Source organism: Danio rerio, chromosome 15, assembly GCF_049306965.1.
Source record: "Danio rerio strain Tuebingen ecotype United States chromosome 15, GRCz12tu, whole genome shotgun sequence".
NCBI classification, from domain to species: Eukaryota; Metazoa; Chordata; class Actinopteri; order Cypriniformes; family Danionidae; genus Danio; species Danio rerio.
Genome location: NC_133190.1, coordinates 47,389,137 through 47,410,202, shown reverse-complemented (window position 1 = coordinate 47,410,202; position 21,066 = coordinate 47,389,137). Strand labels below are relative to the sequence as shown.

General features: G+C 37.4%; 1 protein-coding gene and 2 long non-coding RNA genes across 14 annotated transcripts in view; 1 reads left to right on the top strand and 2 right to left on the bottom strand.

The window, feature by feature from the left end:
- The window catches only part of gria4a (glutamate receptor, ionotropic, AMPA 4a), a 202,852-nt gene that overhangs the window by 64,677 nt on the left and 117,109 nt on the right, over positions 1-21,066 (top strand). For all 10 annotated transcript variants that reach the window (XR_012390439.1, XR_012390438.1, XR_012390437.1 and 7 more), the window contains 2 exon segments: positions 12,777-12,961; positions 20,522-20,575. Coding sequence is in view for 6 of the 10 variants with exons in the window: in XM_068213508.2 (XP_068069609.1) it covers positions 12,777-12,961; positions 20,522-20,575 (239 nt within the window). In the remaining 4 variants the exon portion in view is untranslated.
- The window catches only part of LOC141377928 (uncharacterized), a 163,357-nt gene that overhangs the window by 64,294 nt on the left and 77,997 nt on the right, over positions 1-21,066 (bottom strand). The window lies entirely within an intron of this gene.
- Positions 3,007-6,023, bottom strand: LOC141377930 (uncharacterized). The gene is made up of 2 exons (XR_012391115.1): positions 5,928-6,023; positions 3,007-5,846 (listed from the first exon to the last, which is right to left on the bottom strand). It is a non-coding gene; the product is annotated as an uncharacterized lncRNA (long non-coding RNA).

The window sequence follows — 21,066 nt, the reverse complement described above, 5'->3', positions numbered from 1 at the left end:
AACCTGACAGGAGAATGTGCGCAGCTGTAAGTAAACTCCAAGTGAACATACAGTGGGTATGGAAAGTATTCAAACTCCCTCCGACAAAAGACAACTAATTTGTGACTGTTCTTGAATGGCCCAGCCAGAGCCCTGACTTACACTAATATGTTTTAGTTTTGCTACAGTTATGACATCCGTCCAGACTATGCCTGGAGTTTTCAAGAACAAAAAACTGAGGCCGTTTTCATTTTAAAACGCTGTTGCTCCTGCTAGTGTGGATAGGGGAAAACGGAGACATCTGAAAATGGAGGCGGGGCTGCAAATACGTCCCATCTGATTGGGGTGTATTGCTTAATATTAAGTACACAAAGCTTGCTCCTTCTCCTTGTAAGTTCAGACTTCTCAAATTTGATATAGAAAACAAACTCCTGAGGACACGTCGGGTAAATCTTCAAAGGGAACAATGTACTGTATAACCTCATTAGCAATAATGTTGAGTAGTCAAGTATAGCTCCCTATTTATATGACTGTCATCTTCATTGTATGCATATTTATAACAAAACAGAGCCCATAACATCACTGCCTCCTTTCATTTTCATTAAAAATATGAAACCTATTGATGACCAACTAAACTTCTCTGACCACATTTCTAGAACTGATCTTGCAGATTTGCACTCTTTAACATCTGAAAGGTCCGACCCTTCCTATCTGAACATCTGAGCAGCTCAACTCCTTGTTCAAGCTCTTGTTTTCTCCAGACTGGACTATTGCAACTCTCTACTAGCCGGGCTTCCAGCTAACACTATCCAGGGCTCGAAATGAACCTTTTTGCTTGGTAGCACCGGTGCTCCTAACTTTAAAAATTTAGGCGCATCAGCCAAAATTTAGTCACACCCACCAATTATGAGCACCGTTACTACAAGTTTTATACAAACAAATTGATTGTATTTGAAATCAACACTAATCAAACTAACAAGCAAAAAAAAAAAATCATATATAATGTTATATGCAAGCGTGAGGAAAATGAGTCTCAACAAAATCCCGTTATCACAAGCAAATAGATTTTTATAACATAACTGGGAGACCAAAGCATACACGGAGCGCTCACCGGCCCTGCACACACTGTTTGAATTAACGTGTTAACGGTATAACTAGTAAGATGTGTCATTATTTGTAACTGTAGATGCCATGGTTTCTAAAACAAAATCTGTCAAGTGTTATGTTAGCTTCATTCTCATCTTCAGCGCTTTACAATTTTAAAGAGGTAGTAGCTCTCTGTCATGCGAAGCCAGAAGGCACTGAGTGATTGACAGCTGATATTAACCAATCATTCGCGTTCAGTGCTAGAGCAGTGGTGGGCCAATAAGAAGAGTGCGAAGGCGGGGCAAGTATTACGGACTTGGATTTGTTTACTGCAGCAAGTCGACATGACAACTGTTTTAAACCATTCCTGAGCGCTGCGTTTCGCGTTTCAAGTGCAGACAAAAAGCTTAGAGATGCATTCTGCGTGAATGTCTCTCGAATCCGCGCATGTGCTGAACATTTTGCAGTAAAAATTGGTCGCACACTACAATTTTAAACAAACCTCCCCTGCTCTGTTTGGCAACAGACAGGCAGACAAAGAGAAGCAGCAGGAGTGAGAGGATCAGCATTCAGCCGTACATGTACGACTCGGACACAGACCAAACAGAGAGGTCACAATCATTTGTGTCTTTGTGTAGCTTTACAGCCAACTGTGTGCTAGTTTAAAGTGCCGAGCTTACACTGAGACTAATAACCACGCACTCTGAATTAACTTTGACTGACGCACCAGATGCGATGCTCAGAGCCGAGACACGGCACACCAGACACGCAAATCTGATGTTATTTAAATTGAAACTATTCAGATGGAGCTCTGTGGCGCGGCAGAAATACAGTGTCCTGAATCGTGGCTGGGCGCCGCGGACAGCTGCCGACTTGAAGCGCCGTTGTGTGTACCCTGATAGAAACCTATGTTTAGAATTCTAAAATGCATGGCGCTGCATGTCGCAGAGTGGAGCTTCTAGTGTGAGACCTTTAGGCAAGTTCGTTATTTTATTTCCAATGGAGAGACGCGCACGTAGGCAACGCGCTCGCATTTTCCAGCTCCACCTAGTTAAGATCACAGGGAGCTTCTGTGACTGCGAGAAATGCAAACGGCTGAAGTTTAAGGTAGATGCAATGAAAAGTTCACATGTTTGCAAACCTACCTAAAGTTACAAACAATAATTCCTTTTAGAGCGATCATGTGGTGAATGTTGATCTTGTGTTGAGTCCAATAAGCCTTATATCTAAAAATAGAGCAAGGGTGTTCCTTTAGTGACATCGATTTGACTCACACGCTGAAAACGGCGGACGTGAAACAACAAACTGAGGATATGGTGATGCGTCCCTGTCAATCAATATTGGTGGGCGGGGGGACCGCACTCCTACATCAGGTTGCGGTCGCTCTGAAAACCGCTCCAATTGGTCCACCGTTTTTATGTTGTTAAATTGAAAAAAAAAAGGACTGTGTGTGTTTATATAAGCCTAATATGACCGTCTATACACTATATATACACACACGTCTGTTCAAACAGCTTGAAAAGTAGATTTTTCACCATAGGTGCCCTTTAATACACATATAAAAATTAATTTACTTTTAGGAAAGTTTCTTCACAAATGTTATAAATCAGAGCCCTGTTGACTAAAGTGAACTCACAAATAGAGCTGGGGCAATAGATTTACTTAGACCTGACGTGACAAGGCCTATTTGGTTTTTTTATTATGCCCTGATACAGAAAATCCTGTAATTGACAATAGGATGTCCTAACTTATTCAGATGACTGTAAATTCTGTCTTTTAAACAGCAGGTAGTAAGTGTGAGACAGCAAGTGTTTACATGCAGTCCGCTCGCTCCACAGACACATACACTCACACACACTGGGTTTGTGTACAGAGGATTCTCCAGGTCTCTGTAGGCAGTCTGTGTTTACTCACAGGACAGCTGGTGCCATTTCATTATCATTTTCTCCATGTGTGTGTTTGTGTGTGTGTGTGTGTGTGTGTGAGCGAGAGAGAGAGAGAGCTCATGGTCATCTGTGGTCTGTCTGTGTTGTGCATTGTGATATATCTGTTATTTGAACCAGCACAAACCTACACTCACACACACACGCACAAAGGTATTGGTGATATATGGGGACTCTACTTAAGGCTGATATCAAACAACTATCGCAGATGAAACCAAACTGTGGTGTCGGTTCATAGTGGCTCGCATCTCTAGTCCCGTCTGGAGCGAAAATCTGCACATGGACACACCAAATGGACAACAGCAGACTGATTCAAGAGCGTGTGCTCTGCATCGGTGTGAGAGGATTTGTCTTTTCACACCAGCAGATGGCACTCATCTATTTTTTCGTTCGATAAAAGGAAACAGAACTTCTAATGCACACATGCAAAGCGTAAACAAAGCAGCGTTTAGTACCATAGATCCTTTTCACAAGACTCGTTAAACGGTCATCAGCATCTTAAATCTTTCAAAGATTTTAATATGTAGATGAAAAAAACATGAACATTTATATTTATTAATATGTGTGTTATATCTTCTTTACATCAAATTACAAAAAAAAACAAAAACTCAGAATGACCGCTTACTAGAGATGCGCGGATGGGCTATTATTTCATCCGCAACCGCATAACAAAATTCATCATCCGTCCGCCATCCATCCGCAGTAACATTTTTGACCAATTTTTAAAACCGCACCCGCCCGCCATCTGCTGATTGGGCTCTTTATTTGAATGGCTTATTCCTTTTTATTATTAAATGAATGTTTCTTTATTGCTCATTATAGAATAGAGAACGACTTTAATGTAGACATGCAGTTAATCCAAACGTGCAAGTCATTAATTGACGACGCTTTGAAGTGACGCTAAAGATACGAGGACGTGTCTTTTCACTTGATTCGATTCCTCGGTCCTTCTTTTCCTTGCGTCCTTCCCTCGTACCGTTATCCCGGTGGGGTGGAAACAAGAGGAAAGAAAGCAAGGAAAGGAAACGAGGATGTACAAATAAGAAATGAGAAGCGCCCGAGCTCTCAGAATATCAGCAGTGAACTCCGTCTCCAATCGGCGCACAGGGACAAAAGTAAATAAATAGCCTAAATTAAACGCACTGTACTATACAACTTTTTTTTATTGTAGCCTAATAGAAAACGCATTGACACATCATTTGCTATTTAGCCTACTACTAAATGCCTATTTCACTTAATTTTTTAATAAATAGATAGAATAATAAGTCATTTACATTATAGCCTAATAATGTTTACATTTGTAGTTGTCCATAGCAACCCCAAAAACGTACCTGATTGCCTTGCACATCTAATTAATGGGCACAGTTTTTCGACTATTTTTTTATTTATTATTTTTTATTTTTTGCTGTGGATGTTATTGAGCTTGTAGAAATCGGAAAGAACACCATTCTGCGACAAGATGAACCTTTATTGATATTTCTATCAGACAATACCTATTTTATATGCCAAAAGAAACAACAGGCAGTAAAAAAATATTAACATAAATATCTTAATGTAGGCATAGGCTATAGTCGCATGCTTTGGCAAACAGTTGAAAATTTTTTTAATAAAAACGTCATATCGTGCCTTAGCCTTATAGGTTCAGTCACCCCCACAATTAGAAATTAAATTAGAAAAATAGATTTGCCATCCCTCTTTGAGCGAACATAAAGTCTGACCAGGCTAAGTGCATGTATGACAGTGTCAGGATTCAGACGGGAGCGCCTGCATAGCCACTAATGCGCCCTGCTGCACTGAAGGAGCGCTCGCTCGCAGCACTTGTTCCTGAAATGCATATAATTCTCTTGGAAAGGTGCTGCAGTCGTGGGAATGTCTGGCCTTATTTCTCCCTAAAGGAAAGTAGATTTTCCTCTGCTGATCCGTCTATACGGAAGTTTGTAGAGGAATACTTCTGTACTTCATCCAGAATTAGTGTATCCGATTCCTCCTCCCATTCTGTGAAGTCAGTCCTAGGCTTTTTCGTTGGTGCGCCAGCTATGTGTACAAAAACAGTACAACCGCCCGCCACCCGCCCGAATTTAATTAAAATATTATTTTTTCGTAACGTCATCCGCCCGATCCGCGGTTTATCCGCGGAGTCCGCGGCTATAACCGCCAACCGCGCATCTCTACCGCTTACACAAGGTGTTTTAATGCAGCGTCTTTGGGGCTGAGACTAAATTTGACATTATTCTCTCCTCTGGCTGCCGTTATCAGTTTCACACTATGTTTGCCCTCTTTCTGAAAGTCTTGATTCACCATCATGGAGTTTTTCTTTTATTGTTTTGTAAAAAGTATTGTAAAGTAAATATTTGTTGTACTCTCCCATTCACTGTGCTCTAAGGCCCTGTTTACACTGTTACACCACCTCTATGCATGCAAGATGTTACACTGAGGGAGTTCACAGAATTTTTATTTCACGCATACTGAAATTAAAATAAACTTCACAAGCCTGTTCTACCCTTTTTCCTTCTCGTTTAATTTCTCTACATGTGTATATAGTATATAGTCCACACAAACAAAAGTAATCAATATCCAAAACCAAGCAGTCATTGAATGTAAACAGTCTGTGTAAATGATATAGATGGTTGGGTGAATGTTGCGTAGACGGATTTGAGTGCGATGCAATAATATCCACTTCCTCACACTGGGAAAACTGTAGTACGATGAGGAATTTAAGAGTCACTGACCGTCGTTCCAATTGTACACATATAGTTCACTCGCCAATGAGAAGCATAAAGAATGTTGAAAGCACCAACAAACACCTCATCTGAACATCTCTAGGACAACAGGTCCTGTCTACATAAGAAATAAACATAGGGCAAATCACAACTAAATATTGAAAATACTTTTCAAACTTAAAACTTATTCAATACTCACATTTGAGCAGCAACAATAATGTTCTCAAAACAATCAGAGCCGGAGTGGGTCGGTAGCCTAAGTTTACCATGTGGTTCCCTCTACCAAACACGACTCACTTGCTCTATGGTGAACTGGAATATATCCAGTTCCCACTCCCCTCTAGTGCCACCTAGTGGCCTGTAGTAATATTGCAACCAGTGCTTCTCACATCACAAGAAGCTAAAACAACAATTAAAGCATGTAACGTTTGTTCGTTACAACACTAATGCGTTTTGGTCCCACTTTATATTAAGTGTCCTTAACTACTATGTACTTACACCAAAAAATAAATACAATGTACTTACTGTGTTTATAATGTATTGGAGAACACTTGTGGTGCTCTTGAGTTGGGATAGAGGTTGGGTTATGGACAGGTTTGGTGGTATGGGTAGGTTTAAGGGTGGGTTAAGGTGTAAGGGATGGTCAACAGTGTATTTACAAATGTAATTACAAAAGTTAAGATGTAATTACATACATGTATTTAATTAAGCATAAGTACACAGTAAATACATGTATTTACACAATAAGTACTTTGTAACAAACTATTAATTCCTGTATAAGTACATATTAGTTAAGGCCACTTAATATAAAGTGGGACCTGCGTTTTAGTTTGAAAACGCATAGGTTTTGCTACGGTGTTTACGAGCGCCGAAAACAAATTCCTCATATGTGCAAACCTATCTGCCAATAAAGCTTTCTGATTCTGAAAAAAAACGGAGTGTTTTGTAAACCCTTGAGAGGCCATTTTCATTCTAAAACACTGCTGCTCCATCTCATTGTGGATGGGGGAAAACTGAGACATCTGAAAACGGAGGCGTTCATTCCCCTCTCTGATTGGGGCTTTTCCTAAACATTAAGTAGCCTACACACACAGTCCTGCATCCTCTTCTTGTAAGTTCAGACTTTGCAAATTTGATATGGAAAACAAACTCCCGAGGACATGTCGGTAAATCTTCAAAGAGAACAGCGTCCTATATAACCTTATTCACATCATTCTGGCCACATTGTTTCACTTTATCTTAATAATAAAATAAAAACATGATGGAACTGCTATTTTCATTTTGATATTACCGACTTAACAGACAGCAGAAATGTTGAGGCGTCGTGCTGCATATATAAGCGTCATCTTCACTGTATGCATATTTATATCAAAATGGAGCCTATAACATCACTGCATTTTCATAAAAAATACGAAACAAGCCCTCTCTTTTGCTGAATATCAGTTTTAATAATCAATAATGGCCATTATAAAAGTATAACATACGAGAAGTTTATAAATAATAGGAAATAAAGGCAAGCAATAAGGGTTATAACTTACATGGTTCAAGCGATGGATCTGCGACAGAGAAACTATGCGTTTTGGGAAATACTCGTCACTACGTCGTTCTTTTCCGAAACAATGCATCGTACCATGATAGTTCAGCCGTGAGTTATGTTGTTGTTTGGGAAACCCACCCCAGTACGGTAACAAAGACACACAAAGCACACATAGCAGGGTGCTGCATTGATGAAGACTGAGAACCACTGCCATAAACCACACTGTTAGACCTTACCGGGGTTTTTTACAGTAGAATACTGGCAACACTGTTGCCAGCTACTCACTGTAAAAGTTCGGTTACAGTAAGTAACTGGCAACAGTGTTGCCAGTTAATTACTGTAACTGAACCATTACAGTGAGTGGCTGGCAACAGTGTTGCCAGTTTTCTACTGTAACTGAACCATTACAGTGAGTGGCTGGCAACAGTGTTGCCAGTTAATTACTGTAATAGAGCAGCAGTGGTAACTAACTGGAAACTGTGTAGAGTTAATTACTGTATTGTAGTGTTACAAATCACAGCATTATACTGCATACACATTAATAGTATGTCATATATAGTTATTGTAGTGTTACTAAAATTAATCAGTATTCTTAGCTGTTATTTAAAAATAGAAGGCATAACATTTTTTCAGACAAATTCATTTTATTGTTTTGGCACCAAACAAATAAATAACAGAAAATGTTTAACAAAATTAAAAAAATCAGCAGATATAAATATTGTCTTACATATTACAGGTCTGCACAGTAAGGCTGCGGTCACACTAATGTTTAAGCATGCAATATTCTGCACTGCGAAGTGGAATTAAACAAAGCGAGTAGTGGAATTAAACAAAATAATTAGAAATTGAAAAAGCAAGCCAGAGAGGTCATGTTTTGATCTTTGATTGGTCTCAAGCAATCACATGATGTGATTTCGCATTCAGCGTTCTCCAAGCTTGAACTTTCCAATGCTGCGAATTATGAAATTTGTCTCGTGAGCAATCATTCCAGGTCTGCAGTACTCACATGTGTATGAATGGAAGTCTATAGGGAGAAAAGTGCAGTGTGACCGGGACTTTTAAGCTGTCCCTCTAATTAAACACACCTGATCAAACTAATTAAGGCTTGTTAGAATTCTACAGGTAATGTTGAAGCAGGGTGGATTCTAAACTCTGCTGCGCTGCAGTTCTCCAGGAACTTGGAGTTTGACCCCCATGGTATATAGCAGGGGTGCTTAATCCTGTTCCTGGAGATCTACGTTCCTGCAGATTTCAGTTGCTACCCATATCAAACACACCTGCCTGTAATTATCACGTGGTGTTCAGGTCCTAATTAATTGGTTTAGGTGTGTTTGATATGGATAGCAACTAAAATCTGCAGGAAGGTAGATCTCCAGGAACAGGATTAAGAACCCCTGGTATTAGTAATACTTTTAAAGCAACTGCCAACATTTATCACAATCACATATCCAATAAACACACACACACACACACACACACACACACACACAAAGTGCTGCAGTGAAATGTGTTACTCTCTCCTCAATGCTGACCATGCAAAAAAAAAAAAAAAAAAAACTGAACAGCAAAAAACACAAAATAAATATTTTAAATTTTAAAGTTTTAAATAATTAAAAACTGTGTCAAATCTCAATAAAAAGTTTAAATTAATTGTAGAAAACAAAAATAAAGTTGGCAACAATGAAAAACCAAAGGATAAAATCTTTTACTATTATAATTATCTCATGACAACAAACTTTTTTATTGTTTTAAATATAAATTCATAGGTGGAAACACTGCTCTGAAAAATACTTTTGCAACAAACTCACAGCCTGGGACCGGACAGGGGAGCTTTTGTGTGTGGATGGCTATGTGTATCATGTTTTTGTGATTCCCTGTGATGATGTGCAAATGTTACCTTACTGAGATAATGGAATTTAATTTTGGCTTAGTTGCCAGAAAGATACATACAACTGTTAGCTTCTGTACATTATGGCAGTATGCAATATTTAATAAATACATATACTGTACTTAAACAAAAGTAATGTAAGAAGTTATATGAGGAGAGGCTAACTAGCTAACAATGTAGCTTTCAAGTACACAGTTCAAGATAACAACAATATAACTTAAAACACAGCCTTATTTTAGAAACCCTCAAAAACATTTGAACACATTTTACTTACTCATTGTAGATTCTTATTTAAAGCCTAAAACATAACAGACTCTACATCTGAATTGATGGACATAGCATAGAGCACACTCAGCAGTAAACAAATCAAACACCTGGCTCCCTTAAAGGGCCAGCATTTTCTGAAAACTCTTTCTAACACCTTTGTGTTTAGAATAAGACGGACAGCCTGTGGGAGTGTGTGATGATGCCTAAATCATTGTTTTTTTTACAGTTATTTACTACACAATCTACAGAGTAACAGTGCAGTTATACTAATTAAACACACCTGATCAAACTAAATCTAAAGGTAGTGTGTTAAAGCAGGGCTGGAACTAAATTCTGCTGGACTGCGGCCCTTCAAAGGAACTGCCTACATTTATCACAATCATGCACATATCATTGAATAAAAACAATAAAAATATAAAAACTTCATCCAAAGCAAAAAATAAATAAATAAATAAATAAATAATAATAATAATAAATAATCTGATCCTCATGTTGTTCCAAACCTGTAGTAATAAAAATAAATAAATAAATAAAATAACCTGATTAATACATTTATTTAGGAAAGCCTTTATACTATACTGTTAATGCCACTTTTACCTACTTCATTTGAAGTTTTCCAGACAAATTAATTGAGTCTCTGCAAAAATGTATGTACGTGCTGTTTAAGATATTTTTTAAATAACACATTTTTACTAGTTATTTAGCAAAATACTAATATTCAGCTTAAAGTGCAATTTAAAAGCTTAACTATAGGCTAAACTAGGTAAATTAGATTAATTATAGAAAAGTAAACAAAGTTATAAAAATGATTGTGATAATTTGGTTGCTCTGTGTGAATATTTTTGCCTTTAAATGCATCTCGTCGATATCTTTACCTTTTAATTAGCTCTGTGACATTGACATTGGTTGACTCCTGATACTCAATGTTAAAAACATAAAAGGAACCAAAGAAAAGACAAAGATGTCTGCAGAAAAATTTAGCTTATCATCAATGCATTGTCTCACTTTCTCCTCAATACTGACCATACACAACATAAAGCATCAGAGTACATGGGGTAATAATGGTTGAGCAGTAATTTACCATTTATTATCACAGTAACTATCTGTAATGGATACATAAAGTAAATTACTGTAATTTATTCTTTGCACTACAAAATTTCATACAAATCCTGCTCCTTTTACAGTAAAATACTGTTTCTTTTTATTACAGCAAAACACTGGCTATTTTACAGTTATTTACTGCATAATCTACAGTAAGGGTTAACAGTGCACCTCAATGCTGCAATTCCTAGATCATACCCATGTCGTTATACTAATTTCTGTCCGTGTAAACCACCCAAACCAGTGCGCACACACATACACACACACATACAGAGCATTTGTCCTGCTGTCCAAAGTCCTGCGGTGCGACTAAGGGCCAATTTAAAGGACATCTGTTGCTCTTGGCTGACATAACTGGCACAGCGATGCAGAACACACACGGGACATTTGGACAGGAGACCAAGGCACAGCACACGCACAAACATACACACCTGTAGAGAAACCCACATACACATCCAGTCTGCCAAGGGGAATTATTTTGCATGATTTAACTCTTTAGTAGTTGCACAATTTCATTTAATCGATTTATTTGCACAGATAATCCGCTATATATCTCTCAGTTATACTCACTGAAAAACTATTAGTAGGAGTTTTTATGAGATATTCCCTTGGAAAAAATGTTTGATAGAAATCCGTGGCATAATACAGTATATTCATTCTGCTTTCACAGTCAGAACATGTGATTTGTGGATTAACTGCAAAATGTAACTTCAACAGACAAAGTAGGGCTGGGCGATATTGCAAAAAAAAAAAAAAAAACGTTTCATATCATTCGATATCGATAATTATTGAATATTTTTTAACAGTACATTTAGGAATATTAGGATTTGTTTAACTATTTTAATTTACCAACATTACTTGGGCAAATATAGTTTTAATAAACAAAAATGTTTAAACAAAATATTGAATCTCTATAATAAAATAAACATACTGTAATTCAATTAAATTTTTCAATTCAGCTTTATTTGTATAATGCTTTTACAATGTAGATTGTGTCAAAGCAGCTTCACATAAATGGTCATAGTAACAGAAACAGTGTGGTTCAGTAACTGGAACAGTGTAGTTCAGATTTTAGTGTTTAAGTTCAGTTCAGTTCAGTTCAGCTCAGTTCAGTGTGATTTAATCATTACTGAGAGTTCAAACACTGAAGAGCAAATTCATCGATGCGTAGCTCTACCAATCCTGAACCATGCAAGCCAGTGGCGACAGCGGAGAGGGAAAAAAAACTTCAACTGATAGGAGAGTGAAGAAAAAAAACCTTGAGAGAACCAGACTCAGTTCAGCACGACCATTTTAATGTCTCCGCTGGCCAAAAGTCTTGTGCAGAGCTTCAAGTGTTAAAGTAAGTTTTAAAGAGACACTTAAACTTGATAAATAAAATGCTACAATGCTTGCGCAATGGTAAAGGTAGATCAACATCTGTAAGGTGTGAATAATAAGGATACAGTAAACCTCAAACTCTGTCAACAAAATAAATGATGATCATCAAATCTGAGCTTTTAAGTAAAGAAACCAATAATCATTATTCAAATACATACTGCAACATTACAAATAGTTGGATGACTATATTCCCCCCTATGCTAAAAAAAGTGCTTCAGATGGGGAGCTAGTGGCTGGGATGCACCACAAAAGAAACCAAAAAGCCATAAGCAGTGTTGGGGAGGTTACTTTGGAAATGTCATAGATTACAGATTACAAATGACCCTATTTAAAATGTAATAAGCAGTGTACCTTTTCATTTACTTCATAAAAGTAACATCTGACTACTTATAAATTTCTAATTTTCTAATTTAAAAACCACTGTACACTGTTTACATCTGTTTCATTACTCAAATCAGTTTTATATATTGGTTTCTTTCATAGATATTTATATACTTACATTTTATAATCATACTTCAGTCACTTCTGTGTATATATGTGTATTTATGTGTATGTCTTGTATGATGTGTATGTTGTGTGTATGACTTCACTGTGGACGGCAAAGTAAGAATCTCATTGTACAGGGAAACGTGTTTCCTTACTGTGCACATGACAATAAACAGTTGAATTGAATTGAATTAATGGATAATTTCAGCTTAGTCATTTTCAAGCGTTTTACCGAGCAGGTGTGACCTTACAGTAGCTCTGTTTACTGTTAGCATTTCAAAATCATTCATCACTTGAATTAGGATGATACAAATTTAATTTAAAAGTACAGACATCGCAAAATCAGACCATATAACAAGAGTGTGTTTACTGCTGTTACACAATTGTAGGATATGCCGTCCTGCAGGCCATCATGGAGAAGGCGGGTCAGAACGGTTGGCAGGTTAGTGCCATCTGTGTGGAGAACTTTAATGACGCCAGCTATCGACGTCTGCTGGAGGACCTGGATCGACGGCAGGAGAAGAAGTTCGTCATTGACCTCGAGGCAGAGCGACTGCAGAATATACTAGAACAGGTAAGGAGATTATACCGATAGTCAAAATGATGTGAATGTGTGTCTTATTGTGACTATTTTAAAATTTTAATAATATTTCTCCAAAATATTCTATATTCTTCCACCTTTTCACAACAAAAAAACATACAAAAGCAATGGATGAATTAAAAAATGCTCCTACATTTTATTTGTTCCATTTATATACTTCAATAATTCTGTAATAATTATTGCTTCATTTTTTAGACAAATATACATGATTTATTATAATAAATTGTGCTGTAAGTTGTAAAATATTTAATTAGGTTTTAATGATAATATTATTTTATATATTTAAAGTCTGAAAAAAAAAAATATATATATATATATATAGTCACTGGCCACTTTATTAGGTACATCAGCCAACTGCTTGTCAACGCAAATTTACAATCAGCCAAGCACAAAGCAGCAGCTCAGTGCATTTAAGCATGTAGAAATGGTCAAGACAATCTGCTGCAGTTTAAAATAACTGAGCATCAAAATGGGGAAGAAAGGGGATCTAAGTGACTTTAAACGTGGCATGGTTGTTGCTGCCAGAAGGGCTGAAAACTGCTGATCTCCTCAAGCACAGCCATCTCTAGGGTTTACAGAGAATGATTCGAAATAGAGAAAATACGGCAGTTCTGTGGGCGCAGATGCCTTGTTGATGCCAGAGGTCAGAGGAGAATGGTCAGACTGGTTCCAGCTGATAGAAAGGCAACAGTAACTCAAATAAGCACTCGTTACAACCGAGGTCTGCAGAAGAGCATCTCTGAACACACAACACGTCCAACCTTGAGGCGGATGGGCTACAGCAGCAGAAGACCACACCGGGTGCCGCTCCTGTCAGCTAAGAACAGGAAACTGAGGCTACAATTCACACAGACTCACTAAAACTGGACAATAGAAGATTGGAGAAACGTTGCCTGCTCTGATGAGTCTCCATTTCTGCTGCGACTATCAGATGGTCGGGTCAGAATTTGGCATCAACAACATGAAAGCCTGGATCCATCCTGTCTTGCATCAACGGTTCAGGCTGGTGGTGGTGGTGTAATGGTGTGGGGGATATTGTCTTGGCACACTTTGGGCCCATTATTAGCAATTGAGCTTCTAGTCAACGCCACAGCCTACCTGAGTATTGCTGCTGACCATGTCCATCCCTTTATGACCACAGTGTCTCCATCTTCTGATGGCTACTTCCAGCAGGATATAGACCATGTCTTAAAGCGTGAATCATCTCAGACTGGTTTCTTGAACATGACAAACAGTTCACTGTACTCAAATGGCCTCCACAGCCACCAGAGCTCAATCCAATAGAGCACCTTTAGGATGTGGTGGAACGGGAGATTCACATCATGACAAATCTGCAGCAACTGCGTGATGCTATCATGTCAATATGGAGCAAAATCTCTAAGGAATATTTCCAGTACCCTGTTGAATCTATGCCACGTAGGATTAAGGCAGTTCTGATGGCAAGTCAGCATGAACCAGAAGTTGCTGAGACTGTTATTTCAGTATGTTGATGTACTTCCAACTGAATTCGAATATTAAGTGGGGGGCAGGTCTTTCTTTTGTGCATCATTCTCTCAAAGCAAACTAACGGTAAGATGGGCGTGGTTAATAATATTATTATTATACAGTTGCTATGGAAACCCTAACGTTGACGTCAACAGACTTTGATTTGATTTATTTATTTGATTTGATTTATTTACCTTAAAAGTAGCAATGTGAGCTAGCAAAATAAATGACAAATTTGGCATTATGCACACTTCAAAAGCATATTAAAACCACTGTGCATGTATTGCCGTTAAAAACTTGACTATTTAGATACACACAACAAGCCATAGAGTTATATATTCAGTTATATATTCTGCTAACTTGCACCAGACTCCTTCAAATACCGTTCAGTGCCTTGTCAACTAATCAGACTGTCAGCAAACTGAATGTGTGCAGTGATTGACAGCCGGAGAGCACTCCTGATTGGCTAAAACAGCACACGCTGCCACCCCCACTCAATAAATAGTGTTTGCAGAGTCTGTGACTGTCTCAAACCCGTTGCAATAACATCTCTCAGGTAGCAGGAGCATTTTATGCATGCCGTTCTAGAATACTAAACCGCTTACGGCGCATTTAAAAGCAAAAGCATGAAAACAGAAATCACAGAGGAATCGCAGAGCGAGACGAGCGATCAGCGTTGTGATTTGTTATTTTGTCCGTGACTCGCTCTGATCCCTCCTCCTGCCGGCAGAGTTTCTCCCGCTCTGCCTGTCATGTGCACTGAGACTCAGAAGAACATGATGTACTGAGAAACCAGAACAGGTGCTCACAAAACTGAGCCAAAGAGCCTGAAACAGACACAGCACTGTGACCCCGAGCCCTTAAAACACACAAATTACGAACAAAAACAGATATATTTACACTTAGACATACAGCTGAAGCCAGTATTATTAGCCCTCCTGAATTATGAGCCCCCCCTGTATATTTCTCCCCAATTTCTGTTTAACGGAGGGAAGATTTTTTTCAACACATTTCTAAACAATAGTTTTAATAACTCATTTCTAATAACTGATTTATTTTATCTTTGCCATGATGACAGTAAATAATATTAGACTAGATATTTTTCAAGATACTAGTATTCAGCTTAAAGTGACATTTAAAGGCTTAAGAGTGGTTTGTTCTGTAGAAAATGAAAAAATAAAAAATAATATATATATACATACATATATATATATATATACATACATATATATATATATATATATATATATATATATATAGAGCTGTGAACCTACAATAGTCTCACGGTTCGGTTACGATTATCATGCCATCGATTCGGTTCAATTCGATATCTCGGTGCACTGACGGTGCTTTTCATACACAGTTTTATATTTTCTTCACAGCAGCATTTCTTGTATTAAAATGTATGAATATATATATATATATATATATATATATATATATATATATATATATATATATATATATATATATTATTTGTAATACAATTTTGTCATTTAATACAAACAGTCAGATATATAAACTGTACCTTTAAACAAAACGAGCATTAAGCAAATAATATAAACAAATATAAATATCCTGCTCAATTTCTGATCCTTGTCTAGTTCTTACACCCCTTTGATTGGTCACACCCTCAACAAAAACGGTTGCGATTGGCTCTTGTGTGCTGCGCTCTTCAGATAAGTGACACTGATAAGCGGCAGCAGCGATCTCACAGCTGATGTATGATAGACACGGTGGAGAAAACTGCAGACACGCGCTCGTTTCTGTATCCAGAAGTAACGCTGTAAAACAGCCAACAGGAGAAGAAAAGCCACGCCAGCAGGTCAAATGGGCCACTGTGTGTGTGTGTGTGAGAGAAAGAGAGAGAGAGAGAGCGAAAGAGAGAGATAGAGAAAGAGAGAAATTGAGTAGGCTACTTTCATTCTCTCGATCTCAGTGAAATAGGGTCTTTTGTTGTATATGTCAGTGAAAGACTGATCCAGCAAACACACACAGTGAAATTGTGCACAGTTTATGAGTTTAAAGTAGTTAAAGCGCTGTAAATACTCGCGATCGCCTCCCTCGCGACAGAGCGCATATGAGGTAGTCGACCTCAGTAATAACCGGTTATGATTATTACTGAACCGATACCAAGTTGTCCGCGTCTGCATCGCGGTGCACCGAAATAACGATAGATTTTGACACCCCTATATATATATATATATATATATAGGTTTATTTATACAACAGTTCTCTCTGGTTCTTGAATCTGACTGGCTGATAACTGTGCAATATTTTGCCAGTAACATCACACAAAGGCCTCTTCACCCTTCACCTTTGTGTATTACTCCGCCCACATACAGCCAGCAACAGGCAGAGAGACGCTACAGTTTGACAAATATTACTGCTGTTAGACAACAAAATGTACTTTTGAAGCTTTTTTTAGTCGAGAATATAGTTGTTTAGATTGTAACTATGCAGTTTATTTATAAGGATTGTGCCTATTTTATTATATTTACAATTTCTGAGAGAGCTCGTCGGCGGCTATTAGCCTGCCATAGAGTAGACTAAAGACGGTTGACATTTTCTATCCACAAGATGGCGACAGAACCACATAATAAGCCCTTACGCTTAGAAGATATAACAGTCTGATTTTTAACTACAGCTGATCACATCATTATTAAACTGGTAAGCATACCTGTCAACACTCCCGTTTTTCATGGGAGTATCCCGTATTTCAGACCAATCTCCCGTATCCATACCATTTTTTATTTCTTATTTATAAATATATATATTTATTTATTTATTTATATATATATATATATATATATATATATATATATATATATATATATATATATATATATCGAATCCTGTTTGCCCTACAGTCCAAGCACATGGTGAATTGAAGAAACTAAATTCTATGTAGTGTACGACAGTGTTTGTGAATGAGAGTGTATGGGTGTTTCCCAATACTGGGATGTGGTTGGAAGGGTATCCGCTGCATAAAACATATGCTGGAATAGTTGGCAGTTCATTCCACTGTGGCGACCCCTGATAAATAAGGGACTAAGCCAAAGGAAAATGAATGAATGAACATAATATTGTCACTTGTAACGGGACTTGTGGCCGAGTGTGTAACGGGCTCATGGGTAATGATGTTCAACAGGAGTCAGCGCTCGGCTCTCTGTATGTCTGATCTATGAACTCTGTGATTGGAGGGCGTGTTTGATTGTTGCACGCTCCGTCTGGTCCTCGCGCAGACCTCTAAGGTGGTCATCTATCAGCCTGACAGTACACCTGGCAAACACAAGCAGACACACACACATACACACTTACCGTCTCGCAGTTGGGCATAGACGGGTACAACATCACCGGAATGTTCTCTCTACATGTCCTGCCAGCATGTTTCTCCAGCAGATGTGGGTCTGACATCAGGCGCCACTGATTTGACACCAATAGTGTTTATAGGCATACACCACACATGACTCAAAAACAGAAAACTCAACCTCAGGAAAACAAAACAAAACAGGAAAAGTCTTTAATTAAAATTTTAATCTTTAATTAACTTTAAATTTTTCGAAACAAGTTTTTCTTTGTTTGTTTTAAAGCTTAACAAATCACAGAGCAATTCATTTCTGAGAATGGACGATTGTCTTAATAATCCTGGACAAGTGTCCAGATAAGAATTCTGGCTCAAATGATTCGTTCAGAGTGAATCTCCAGTTAATTGTTCACCGACTCCAATTATTTGGCAAAAGTGAATCACAAGTTAATGATTCAGTCAGTTTCAGCCTCTAGTTAATTATTGACCAAATCATTTAAGCCAGTGAATCATTAACTAGAGGTTAAATCTGAATGGATCATTTGACTCACTGAATCATTAACTTGTGAATCACTCTTGTCAAATAATTTGAGTAAATTTTGTTCAGAGTGAATCTCCATTTAATAGTTCACTAACTCAGATCATTTGGCAAGAGTGAGTAAATCACAAGCTAATGATTTACTGAGTAAAATGATCATGTCAGATTCAGCCTTCAGTTGATGGTTCATTGGCTCGAATTATTTGTTTAGAGTGAATCTTCAGTTTATAGTTCACAGACACAAAATATTTGGCAAGAGAGAATCACAAGTTAATGATTCACTGATTCAAATGATTTGTTCTGAGCAAACCTTCAGTTAATAGTTTACCAACTCAAATTATTTGTCAAAAAGACTGAATCACAAGTAATGATTCACTGATTCAAATGATCCTTTCAGATTCAGCCTTCAGTTAATGATTCACTGGCTCACGATTTGGTAAGAGTAAATCTCCAGTTAGTAGTTAACTAACTCAAATTATCTGTCAAGAATAGTGAATCACAAGTTAATGATTCACTGATTCAAATAATACGGTCAGATTCAGCCTCTATTTAATGATTCACTGGCTCAAATGATTTGGTAAGAGTGAATCTCCAGTAAAAGTTCACCGACACCAAATATTTTGGCAAGAGTGAACCACAAGTTAATGATTCTCTGATTCAAATGATTTGTTCAGAGCAAATCTTCAGTTGCTAGTTCACTAACACACATTATTTGTCAAGAAGAGTGAATCACAAGGTTATGATTTACTGATTCAAATGATCCAGTGAAATTCAGCCTCCAGTTAATGATTCACCGGCTCAAATGAGTCGGTAAGAGTGATTTTCTACTTAATAGTTCACTGACACCAAATATTTTGTCGAGTGAAATCACAAGTTAATGATTCACTGATTCAAATGATTCGTTTAGAGTGAATTGCCAATTAATAGTTCACTGACTCAAATTATTTGGCAAGAGTGAATTACAATTTAATGATTCACTGATTAAAATTAGCCAGTGAGATTGAACCTGCAGTTAATGATTCACTGGCTCAAATGATTTGTTCAGAGTGAACCTTCAGTTTATAGTTCACAGACTCAAATTATTTGGCAAGAGTGACTCACAGGTTAATGTTTCACTGATTCAAACGATTTGTTCAGAGCAAATCTCCAGTTAATATTTCACTAACTCAAATTATTTGTCAAGAATAAAGTGAATCACAAGTTAATGATTCACTGATTAAACCGATACAGTCTGATTCAGCCTCCAGTTAATGATTCACTTGCTCAACTGATTTGCTAAGAGTGAATTTCCACTTAATAGTTTACTGACACCAAATATTTCGGCAAGAGTGAATCACAAGTTAATGATTCACTGATTCAAATGATTCATTCAGAGTGAATCTCCAGTTAATAGTTCACTGACTCAAATTCTTTGTTCCTTGTCAAGAAAAGTGAATCACAAGTTTAAGATTCACTGATTCAAATGATCCATCCAGATTTAGCTCACAGTTAACGATTCACTGGCTCAAATGATTTGTTCAGAGTGAATCTCTAGTTAATAGTTCACTTAATCAAATCATTTGGCAGTAGTAAATCACACGTTAATAATCCACAGATTCAAATGATTCGTTCAGAGCAAATCTTCAGTTAATAGCTCACAAACTCCAATTATTTGGCTAGAAGAGTGAATCGCAAGTTAATGATTCACTGAGTCAAATGATCCAGTGAGATTTAACCTGCGGTTAATGATTCACTGGATTAAATGATTCAGTCAGAGTGAATTTCCCATCAATTACTCGGTGACTCAAATTATTTGACAAGAGTGAATCGCAAATTCCTAATTTACAGAAGAGCTGATTACTACAAATGTAATCGATATAATCCATTAAATTGTAGTAATCAACTCTGGGTTTAAAATTATAATAATACTGCATCACTTCCTGTCTGTAAACTATTTATTTGATTTGCTCATTATATTTGTTAATTAAGCAATACAAAGCTTGTCTTTACTTTATTCTGTAGTTATAATATTAGTTCATAAAATAAAGACAAGTTAATAATAATATCCAGTGTTTGCATTCAGAATATAGTGCAATACTGTGAATCTGTGACTAAACTGCTTCTCTTTAAATGCAGAGACGACTCCTTTATAATCTGACTTCCTGAAGAGTGGAATGAACCGTTCTGTTGTTTTGACTCTTTCTATTTCTGTGTTCTCTCTCAGATTGTGAGCGTGGGGAAACATGTGAAAGGATATCACTACATCGTCGCTAACCTGGTGAGTGCTGGCACGGGTTTCTCTCTCTAGCTCAGCCAGCGATGGAGCGCTGGAGGAAATGAAGGAATGCAGAGGACAGCGTGTCCTCTGGCTGTAATTCTCTGTGATTGAGCTGAATAATGTAGCGCTTCACTTTCCCCAATAAAACGCCAGCCTAGTATTACATTCTGGCACGTAAATCGTTCTGCATCAGTTATGCTCTAGACCTTCCTCAAATCATGTGTTGTTGAGGAGAAGTGCGCTGTTACTTGGCTAAGTGATAAGAGGAGGTGTGTTTTTACTGCTGGGTGATGCAATAGGTGAAAAGAATGCTACTCAATAAAACAAACTTGTGGCAGAACTCTTTGTACATATATATATATGCATGGAAAAATCATAGAACATCCACAGCCATGCTTCAGCAACAAAATACTTCTTTAAATTGCAAGTTATAAACCCATCATTTTATTTCCTCAATTTCATTACTACTTGGGATTTTACATCATGCAACT